The sequence below is a fragment of the Linepithema humile genome, chromosome 6 (assembly GCF_040581485.1).
Source record: "Linepithema humile isolate Giens D197 chromosome 6, Lhum_UNIL_v1.0, whole genome shotgun sequence".
Classification (NCBI taxonomy): Eukaryota; Metazoa; Arthropoda; class Insecta; order Hymenoptera; family Formicidae; genus Linepithema; species Linepithema humile.
Window position 1 is genome coordinate 19,696,310 of NC_090133.1, and position 12,121 is coordinate 19,708,430.

Below are 12,121 nucleotides of genomic sequence, written 5' to 3' on the forward strand. Positions count from 1 at the left end.
TTTATTATGATGAAAATGTTATATCGTATTGTAATGGAATTTTATTGTATATTCAATAAGAGCTTCGTGGATTTTAATGCTATTTGGAACGTTGAATGAATGTTGAGTTATACGTTTTGAATTACATTGAATTCTGCAGTACTTGGCAGAAGCAAAAGGAAAAATACAAAAGTCTGGTTAATGAGAAGATTTTCTTTTTTTACAATTCCACTTGTTAGTTTTATCTAAAAGCCACTTTAAAGAATTTTTCAATTTGCTATAGATATTGATTTGATATTCTAGGAACTATTTATAATTTTATTTATTGGTGAGTTAGAAAACATTTGATGAATTAGAATATTCTATGTGTATATATCTACACATATCAATGATACATATAGCACATAGAATAAATAAGTATTATGTTTCGTATATATTACATTGCAAACGTATTAGTCTTGGATTATAAGATCGCTGTTCAGGAATGGCTGATATTTTCTGACAGCGCATGCACTTATTTATTTTCAATGGACTGTTTTATAAATCTTGCTGTTGGTTCGTTGAGCAAAGCGAGATAACTAGCGAGCGAGATAAAATATTAGAGAAACTGTCTCTTATAGTCTCATAGAAGATATTTCAGCTTTCTTCCTTAAAACAATATTGCATTACTGTAGATTTCTATCTTGAACTCTTTGATATTGACTCCAATTACAGTTTTAAATGGATTTAATATAAATCGGGGACTGTATATATTCTCTTTCTCACTAGTCGAAAAATGCGATAATGAAGTCGCTTTCCTACAGCTACGAGGCTGTTCATTAATTAGGCAATTTGCTCGGAAACCATCGACTATTCCGGCGTGCAGTAATCGTCTTCCCAATTATTCCTACGCGCAACGTTATGTGCATATCCGCGTTACAGTTTCAAATAACAAGCCAATACGTATATGTAACGTTATCGACTAACTGAAATGTCAAATTCCATATGTCCAAATGTCGACATATGACGGTGTAAAACAAATACATGGAAATAAGATGTGATTTATGTGACACAATTTATGCTTGTCACATATAATTATGAAATATTATTTTGCGTTCTGTACGGTCATATCTTTTTGTTTTAATTTTATTTACGGGTGTACATTTTTGTGATTTGTATTTTTTGGGTCTTGTTAACTTTTTCATACATTTAATAATTAATTAAATTTAAATATTTAATTACAATTTGTGATTTATCACTGCAACATAATTTGGAGAATCGTTCTGCTAGAAATAAATGATTTTATGATTAATTAGTGACATTTTGATTTGCAATAGCACATTTTATTCTGAGAGAGATTTAGGTATTATAGATTTTGCAAATAATTTCAGCAAAGGACCAATCAACTTTATCAATACTTTATTTCGCTATATTTTTAATCTTTTTAAACTGTTAAGAACTTAGAAAAAGGAAGATTTTCATACCGTGAAAATTTTCCATTCTACCTCGGGCCGTTTTGATACAATTTGGCAAATGTGCACAAATTACGGGAAGGTATGCCATGTATTCAGTTTAGCATTTCGTACCTTGCCCTTCTAGGAGAAAATATCTGGATCACGGTCAACAGGTATTACGCACCGGTTGAGAGTAGATATTAGCTTACCCTTAGCTACTCGGTGCAGAGTAATATTCGTAATTCGATTAAGCGTTTCGATCTTATTAGAAACGTTTGTCTTTGTATCGGATAATTACATTTTATAGTACAGTAGACACACCCGACGCCTGTTCACGACGCTATTGTACGTGATTTAGTAATTATACTTCGACCCACATGCGATCAACGAAAATTCATACAAATTTCGGTTAATTATAACCGAATTTGTGATTTAATGATATGGCTGCGGGGGAGGAGGAATATAAAATGGAAATATGAATACTGTTTCCTCAATTATATTCTCGACATATCGATGGCTTTTAAATTATAATTCATTTAAAATAAACTTTTCTGTGTACATAATTTTGTAACATTGTTCATTATTTATTATTCTGTATTGTCCATTTAATTTTAAGAGGATTTTTATGTCTTAATGCTTCAAATTTTGGTGCTCAATTATCAAAACATTGAATATTACGCAATTCGATGTAATGGTAGCCACTCTTTTTATTTTAAAGGAAAATATTTGATAATGTTATTTTTCTCGAATGCGTGTGTATGTTTCATGTTTCTTGTTTTTCTTGTTGATAGTCTGTGGGAATAGAAGTGCGGGTGACCAACGAGATCCCCGTCGTTACGACGGAAACAAATGTCGTACGAGATGCAGCACCGCCTTGGACTACCACATCGGCTCCGAGTCGGACTACCCCGCCCACCCCCACAAATCCACATTCACAATACTTATCGCCTCATGTCTTGCATGGACGGAACTCGCTTTGTTCCGCGAACGGTAATGTAATGAATCCTTTAGTTGCCTAGTATGAAACGCATTCATAAAACACAAGCTACGTTTTTTTTCCATTAGATTTTATTTTCTGTAGATTGAGAGGGAATATAGATGGAAAAAAGACATGTATAAATATGAATTGTATTTATCGAAAAAAGTATAGATTCTCGTCTTTTATGAAAACATGCGGTGAAATTGGAAAAAGCTCTTACATTGAATCGTTTTTTTTTATTTATCTAAAAATTAAATTATAAACAAATACTTTGTAAATTGAAGTATTTTATATTTTTACCTTAGAATGATGTAAAATAAGATGCAAAATAAGTTTACATTGCAACTTGAGAAAAAATGGAAAACGTCGGAGAGCATTTACTTTTGTATATTCAACTACGCGACGGGCTTTATTGATGTTGCAATCGATTGTCTCACAATCTGTAATATCTCTATTTTACGAAGAAAAAAAAAACAGATGTGTTGCAGAGACGTGTATGAGATACACGACGAGAAATTTATCATCATCACCGTTCAATCCTACGCGGTGGTAATCTCTTTAAATCGATTCTTTCTGCAAACACCTGCTTTCCAGGTGGAACGATATTATCCTCCAGGCGAAAGCAAATTACGTCACATTAGACACACGATCTCGTTTCGCAGATTTTCATCGTACTGTCCGACTGTTTCAGATTACACGCGAAGGAGACGACCTATGACACTGCGCATCGGTCCTCGTTTGAGTCTTCCGAACAGAAGCACATCGGCGCCGACCACAACCACAGACGGGGAGTGGCGTGCACTTAGGTGAGTCTAATAGAATTTCTCTCGCTGTTTCCTGTAATTTCTGTTTCCGCAACAGCGTGTCTCGATCGCGACAAAACCCGTCGTCGTGCCGAGTGCACGAACGGCAGATAACAATTGAGGTTCCATGAACATGTATCTTGACTGCGATAAATGTTTCTATCGCATTAAATCAGATGTACAGTATATTATAATTATAATTATAATTCAGAAGTTTCTTGCACTAAACGTAGAACTTTCACGTTTACCGTGTTTGAGGTATAATATTGCAGAACATCGCTAAGTCGATAATCGCGACTCATAGCACCGAACACTTACTTAAGCATACTCAAAGTACGCTGTTACCAAGCTTCACAACGTTATTAAAGCGCGGTGTGTTTTTACAGTTTTCTGACTTTCTTCTGGCGTAAAGTGCCGCGCGTATAATTAACTCCTTTTGCCAATCACAAATCCATGTGGATTCACTAGAAAACGGATCCATATGTATGTTATTATTATGGTAATTTGATTGTGTGTGTCGCTGTTAACATAAATTTGCATGCTTATGGAGGTCTTGACTTTGTCACGTAGCTCATACGGATGCGGTGATCCATTGAACATCCGATTGTACAGTCTAATAATAATGGGCAAATGACTTCGTAATTCGGTTGGGCATTATATATGCGGTTAAAAAATTATATATTTAAATATATCGCGTGCTGTATCACCCGAGTAAAGGTGATACGCATTAGCGTTGTTTGCACAATTACTCTTATCATATCTTTGCTTATCATTCCAATCGTGCATTTTTTGCGCGTTTAATGCGTGGAGTGAAACGTTTAAAAGCTTAACTTTTACAAAGACTTACCGAAACTTTTATGTGAAATGAGACGATTTAATAATTTTTTACTGAATTTTGACTAGCTTTTGCATTTTAATTGATCAATTATGTTATCGCAAAGTATTCCGAAATTGTTTATCATATTGCACATCTTATGTTTGCTGCGCTACGCAGCTTCCGAATCTTTTCGCCTTATCGATGTCAGAAAGAGAAAAGTGCAAATCTATCTGTACGTGGCATTTTTAGTTAACATTGCTCCTGTTATTCTGTTCGTCGGTAATTCAGTGTGTTTTTCGCGAGTAATATACAATTGTCCAACACACTAAGCGTTTTCCCATCTGCAATTTTCATCTCGTATCGCGAGACAGTTACCGACCGTAAGGTCCATACATTTTTCCATCGATCCGCGCAAATCGATATCTTATGTACCAGACGAGCTGTTCTTGCACTAGTTTTCGCTTGTCGATATACCCATAGTTCCTCTTGTTTAGTTTTCGGATTATTCAACCAGAAAATTAGTTTACACATCCTTATTTAGCAAATATATAGATCTTCTCGTATAAATAAGGATAACTCAATCTGTATTATGGCTGGCAGCTGAGAGATAATGAAGGAGTTTTAATTAGGGTAAGGGAGGAACCCTTATTCTGCTAGAATAGTATAGATAAGATACTTGGCTGTCAGTTATCTAGGAATGTCAAAGAAATAATGATAAGAATGAGGAAAATAGGACACAGTACAGTGAGGAATGTAACAATATGTGGCTGGATTTTGATTCAGAACATAAATGAATAAATTATGAACATTACGATTGAATGATATACTTGTTAATCAATATCATTTGCAAACTTTGTTTGCGATATAATTTTACATGAATTATAAGATTTTCGGAAAAAGCGCAAATAATAGATCGGCACATTTATGAAATTTATGAAATTTATGAAATTTATGAAATTTATGAAATTTATTAAATTTATTAAATTTAATAAATGTGCCAACCTATTATCTGCGCTAAATCAACTTTTTTTAGTAAAAAATTAAATATTGATTTAACTATTGAATTTTTTAATAATAATCAATAATGAATGTAAAATGAAATAAAATGAATATTTTTATCAAGCTGTGGTGAAAATTGTGATACGAACCAAAATAGATAAATTTTTAATAAAAGAATAAAAATAAAATATAGAATAAGATTATAAGATTATAAGGTTTTATTTTTGAAAAAATTGATTTCCAGAACTGAAAATTTAATAATGTTTTTTCCAAGCTTGGATAATTATCTTGAATGATTTGACTTTGTGTCATACATCATCGACTTTAGTTGCTATTAAATTATGTATAAAAATACAACACGCGTTATTGGAAAAAGTTTGATATTTGATAATTTTCTCATATTTTATATTTTATCTGACATTTGATGTTTTATAACTTTTTTAGTAACTTACATTGTTTCAAATTGTTTTTTAAATACTTTGGTTGTACTTTTTTATTTATCTCCCGGACCGCTGTCAAACTGAGTTTGAAAACATGATATAAAGTTATAAAACATCATTCAAGCTTAGAAAAGTGCGAAGATATTAATTTTGCAATTTTTAAATTTAATTTTCTCCATAATAAAATCTGGTAAAAAATATATCTTATAATTTTCGTTTACTTTTATACGAGAAGTACTCTATTTCCGTTTGTATTAAGATTTTTGCCGCATTTTGTGTAACAAAATATCTCTCAAGGAAATAAAATATATATCCTGATAATTTATTAAAATTTAATATTAAATATTTCAACTTCTACGTTGTTGGGTGTTAATTTTTTTTATGTATAATACGTTATAAGAAGTTCACGATGAGCAAATTATCTAATAACCACTGCACCTGGCAGCGGAAGCCACCACTTTAAATATGATATCGTAATCTCTTTCAATATGATACAATAGATAGGGAGAAAATCGTTATATTTTTTCGTGATTATCTGGCACGTGTTGGTTTGAAATATGTTCTTTTTTAGATTTATAATATACATAGCTTTTCAGGTTTAAAAATAAATAATCATATAACGCGAACCGCATTCGTCGTGAAGGAATTACCTGGTAACCTGGTGCACCAGGTAGTCAAACATTCTTAGAACTTGCGATTAATCGCATGGCACCAAGATGTCGCCGTGATCGAGGAGTCGATGACACGTCGTCGCCACTCCTCGTGGTGGTGAGCACCCTTAGGTTTTGTTGTGACCGTGACGGTCTTGCAGACGGGTCGCACCGCGCGTTTCGCTCCGCGGACCGGCTTCCTCGCGCTATTCGCGTCGAATAAACCGACGCACGCGCTCGTCGCCGATGCATCGCGTCGCGTGTGCTTTTCTATCGGGAAGCCGATAGTCGCGCGTAAACGTTGCCACGGTGCACTAACGCCTGAACGCTCGGCGTTTCAGCGACTGAAATCAAAACGCGAAATTTTTCTGGAGTATTTTTTTTTTTGCCGAGAAATATCGCGCGGAACTCAATCACGCTGGTGTATTACACACTCCGCGCTCGTCGAAAGCGCACGTTTACGTTCTTTTCGTCGTTGAATCGACGCGTGCGGACACGTCGCTATTTATTCGAGTGGTGTGACGTGAAATAAGTCAGACAGTATGCGCAACGTGCCGCGATAGTTCGTGCCGGCGGTGGAAAGAGAGTTGTAAATGTTGCGACATATATGACACGCGCGAACGTTTCGATGCTTCGAATTTGGTTTTCACCGGACGCCGATACGCCGGTGTTGCAAAGTGATTGATGTAATTTCATTGAACGAGTTACAGTTTGTGCGATACCGACTCGTTTTGGAGAATCCCGCGTGGTACTTTGGTGCAGTTTTGATTTTTTGGTGTTAAATTACGATTTTATGAGGAGATAATGAACGATATCATTCCGAACAGTTTTACTATTGGCCCGATCGTTAGACAGACAAGCAATCACGTGTAAACATTGTGCGTCTCGTCTATACCTCGATAACTTTTTCCCGCATCGGAAACTTTTCCATTTTCCAACTTTCTTATGATAGGCTATACCAAAGTCTATATTATATCTTTCTTGCTTCTGTTCAGAGCTTCTACTTTCTAAGCTTTATTCATGTAATATGAAGATCGTATTTTGTCCAGATTAACTAATGTATTTTTAGTACTGTATTTATTATTGAATGTATCGAATATATATATGATATGTATCGAGTTTGATTCATCTAATATGAAAATCACGTTCTAAATTAATATAAAATAAAAATTAGATAATTGTATTTGATACTAAATATATTACAATGGATCATTAGTTATAAATTAAAAGAATTAATTTGGAGGTAAAAATTCACCAAAAAATGTGGAACAATATTATTTGAAGAAATTAATTTTTATTTTTAAATATGATTTTAGGAAATATGTTTTAAGAAAAAGACTTGACAACAATGTCTCGAATGATTCTGCTTGTTTGTCTTGTGATTTTATCGTTGAGTTGTTGCTCTTTTTCTACGAGATAAATTCGTGAGAAAAGTTTGGCGGAAAAAGCACATGGGAAATCTTGGGAATCGGTGTCCGTTGACCTGGACCCGATGGTGCTCGAGATGACGATTGTCTCGATCAAGAGTATCGAGCTAGAGTAATACGATTTACGCGAGAAATTGAGATAAACGTCGAAGATTCCTGCACGAAGTTTTCTCCTGCAAATTATGGAATATGATTGTGCCTCTGTGCCTGGCAGTTGGAAATAATTTCGTTGCTAAATACAGTACTAACTGCGTTCGCGAAGTTTCATCATGCTGAATTATTTGATTATTACAAATGATTTGCTTCGAGTCGCGCGATATGTTTTATTTGACATACAAAATGATTTTCTCGCGAATAAGAATTATATAAGAAGAGCAGTAATGTCGAGCAGAAGTGGAAAAAGTTATCGCGGTAGACGACCGCGCGAGTGAAATAAATCGAAGTGAGGCACGCTAAAAGTATCATTGCCCCATTTTGCGAAAATACCGAAAAGTAATCGCAGAATTGTACTTTTAGAAGCAGTGCTCGTCTTGTAAAATCAGCGTGGCAAGCAAGTTACTTTTGTCGCAAGCTAAACCGATCGTAAATGATCTCGTTATATAAACGGGATATGATTTCCGGACATTGAAGTGCGAAGTCCGATTGTTTCCTTCACGGAAGCACGCAGTGCGTAGAAAGCGAATCGAGTATGGGACAAAGAGAAGAAATCCAATTTGTGTAATTGCACCATTTCCAGAAATGGATTTCCGCGTAAATGCGGGCCGGAAGAGCATTGTATGTATTATAAGTAGAAATGGACAAAGCATCTAGTTAGGATCTGGTGCGATACCCGGCACGATGCGACGACTGTACTTTTTGGAGCGTGAATTGTCATTACTTTGGAAATTTGTAACGACTATTTTGAACTATTACTCCCGCTTTCAAAATGTCATATTTGTAATATAATAGATTTCTGCTCAATGTAGCTGTGGTTTAATTTTCTTTTTGGCAAATTTTTTTTAAATTTGTATTTTTGCATTTAGGAAAAAATAAAAGAGGTAAAAAAGCAATTTCTTGCATGATAAGCCTAACCGAAGCAATCGAAGCCTAACTGCCTCGAGGCATGAAAGCGTACAAATTAACACGGTCTTTGAGAGAGAAATCCCTATCTCTATTATTTCTGACATTTTATTAATGGGAAGTTGTACTTCACGTCGGCGATCGTTATTGTTTTTCCCCCCTCTTTAGGAACGAGGGCAACGAAATCGGTCTTGACATATTTTAAGAGTCCAAAACTGTAACAGAACATTTTATTGTTTTTGAATTTTTGTTTTTCGAATATCGATGTATTATTTTAAATAACATTGCTATTCTTCACCTGATCTTTTTCTTTAATTTTTCAATTTTTCTAAGAGAAATATCGAAGCTTTCTGATCAGAAATTAACATATAAACAAGATAAAGTTACTCAATAATTAAAAAGTTGAAAACTTACCTTGTTAACGAAGTCGCGTTGTGGAATCTGAATTTATTGGACTGTCTTCAGATAATTTCTTACGGCATTTTTAGTCATATCGAGAAAGATCTAGCCGAAAGGTTACTTTGTATAAAATTGCCTTTAAGAGATCGAGTACAGCACAATCAGAGCTAAGTAATTTAATGCACTGCTACTAATGCCGGATAATATTGAACAATTTACTGTACAGAGTAAGCTCTTTAAAATCAGGTCGTTTCGCCCTTTGAATGCTTACGGCATAAAAGTTCGTTTGGAATAAGCATGATTGATTGAATGACAGCACAAAAGAAATTTTAAAAAGTATTGAAGATCTTTCACGTATTTCCAATTTGAGAGCGTAACAAAGAGTCTAACAGTTTCTGCCAAAGTTCAGGAAATTGTACATAGTTTTTAAGTACGGAAAAGTATACTTTATTTTTCTTTCTTTTCGATAAAATATTTTCCTAAAAAATTATTTTTATTCCAGAATGTATATGCAGAGATTCGCAAAAATTGTTATGCAAGTACATAGATCAGCTTATGTTTGTTAATGCTTAGCAGTGATAATGTTTTTATGGTTTCGCAAATTTTTCTCACGTCGCGACGGCGGATCAGAGTTTTTCCTGCGTTTCTTATCACGCCGTAGCGCGCGCGGGATGGTCGGAAAAAAGTTTTCTATGAGTGGTGGTCAAAGTTTTCGCATTTCTTTCTACTTTTCTTGCGCCGAGGAGTCTCTTTTTTCCGTTTATTTTCTTTCTGCCGGCGCAGTAATAGAACAAGGACCCTGTTTTATGGCGGCGCGCGTAGCTTCGTCGCAACCGCGGCGACGTGATAACATGCGAGCTGAAACGCAATGAATTACGTCCGGCGATAGCGTTGCGGCGCAGGGCCATTTGAAAACCACGTGTTTTGTGCTTTTATTAACAGTCGCTCTGTATGCGGCGACCGTGTTATGATGTATCGTGGCAAATTGGCGTAACTATCGAGTATGCATTGTCGCGAAAATTCGAACGGCCGATTTCGTTTCGTTGACAAATTAAAATTCAATTTGCTTTGAAGTGCTGAATGAGGTTTAAGCTTTAATATTGAATTTATAATATTCATAATTAATCATGTTAATAATGTGTTCTCATTATTTTCTCAAATTTATAATGAAAATTATTTAATTAATATATATTTTAGAAAAAAGTGCTAAAAGTTATATATCACATAAAAAATGTGAGAGCAGGACAAAATTTTCGAATTTTTACATGAGTAAAAATATTTTTTAATTTATTTTTTAAACATACAATTTGATGTACTTATTCATGCGCATAAACATTGTGTTTAAAGCCGATTTTATCTGTTAAATCGATGTTAAAACGTTCGTTTATTTTATTTTTTTTTATTTATCTATCTATCTATCTTTTCGTGTAGGTGTCCGAGTAGTCTCATTGTTGCTCGAAAAAGTATACGATGGTCGGTAAAAACAGTTGACCATCTTCGCGCAAGGAACGGAACGTAATTCCCGTTTTCCACTTGTTTCCGGACCCACGAAAGATCCATTTATAAGTTTCGAGCAGGATGCAGTCGGAATCCGATCAGAGAAGTGTCTTAATTTACGTAACTTTTCTCGAGAAAGAGAGTTGCTTGTGGCAAGCAAGCACGGCTGTTTGAATTCGAAATAACCGCCAGCATCGAAAAGTTCTAGCACGAAATTTTAGTTATTCCGAGAAAATAGTGACGAATATTTGTTGCAGCTTAATTTACTAGTAAATATATACAAGAATGCTGATTGTGACGATTCTATTGCATTTTATAGTGAATAACTGCAAACTAATATCTTTACGTATCTTTATTACCTTGCAACGTTTTAAATTTGTAACGGTATTGTTGAATTTTGCGATAATATGCGCCGCTGCCAGAGATTTAATATATTAAAACAGAAAAATATTGCTGCAATAAATGCAACAGTTACGTTTATTCAAGTTGAAAGTTATTTTACCAAAATCATATCGAGTTATCCATAAATCGCCATGTATAGATATTTAAGAGGGATTCTGACAAATCTCGTAATAAGAGTATTTTCCAGAAGTTTGATATTACTGGATTTTGTTGTAAACAAAGTGCGTAATTGTGACGAAATAAAAAGTTGATACTTTTTACGTGAAATATCTCAATTTTCGATATATTTTATCACAGAACAGACGTCATTTAGTAACCCAAAAACAAAATTTCCTTTCTCGATAAATTTCATAATACGTATTTTCCATGTACAATTTATAATCGCGTGTTTACTCTGGATATGCGTCGGATTATGATTTGTTTTTAATCTTTTTCTCTAAACGCGCAAAGGTAGTATCAAGCTTTCGCGTCGCTCTAGCTCGGGTCACGATAAAACGGACACATTCGCTCGTCGTGAGATAAACGTCGCACGCGTTATTTTACAGCGTTAAAGATAGTTCGCCGGTTTTTTTGCTATTTTTTGCAGGGCGAATTACGTTCTGTCGTTCACGGATTACCCGTGAAAAATATCGTTAGCTGCGCATTGTGTGATAGCGGAGCGTTCGCTGAGGTTTCGTGGTGTCGATTGCGTTAGCCTAAAAAAGCATAGTATTCTTTTCTAAAGAACTGACAGTGCTGTTTCGATACGTTAGCATTCTATCACGTATTTTGAAACTATCCATGTTGGATTGATGTAACTTAATTCTTTTCACTCGTGCTTCTTAGAATCTTCGAAAAGTACAGAAATGCGGGGACAAACGCAAATTCTTGTTCGTACTATTCTTTGAAAATAAATCGATTCCGAGAACGACTGTCGAATTGTAGCGTTTCTTTGTGAAGTTATTGGAAATTTTTTATTTGACACTTTTGACAGCACGTCGACACGTTATATTACATACTGTATTATTTTTCCTATTTCCTGTACTTCTCTGTTTTGCAAAAAGAAATTCTATAGGCAATAAAATAACGCGGATTATTTTGATTAATAATCTTTTCTACTTTTTCAACTAATCCGTATTTATCAATTTGTGAATGCATTACTGTATTTTTTAAATAAAATTACGGGTAAATTGAGATTAAATATCAATAATTTATCATAAACAATTTGATTTTGATTTGATTCGGTCCTTTCTCCACA

The 12,121-nt window shown here is 34.5% G+C and overlaps 1 protein-coding gene across 4 annotated transcripts in view; it reads left to right on the forward strand.

Annotated features, from left to right (window-relative positions):
- Positions 1–12,121, forward strand: part of dnc (phosphodiesterase dunce) — a 331,146-nt gene that overhangs the window by 12,251 nt on the left and 306,774 nt on the right. For all 4 annotated transcript variants that reach the window (XM_067358185.1, XM_067358186.1, XM_067358188.1 and 1 more), the window contains 2 exons: positions 2,204–2,402; positions 3,083–3,197. In XM_067358185.1, coding sequence (XP_067214286.1) covers positions 2,204–2,402; positions 3,083–3,197 — 314 coding nt within the window. The remainder of the gene's footprint in view (positions 1–2,203; positions 2,403–3,082; positions 3,198–12,121) is intronic.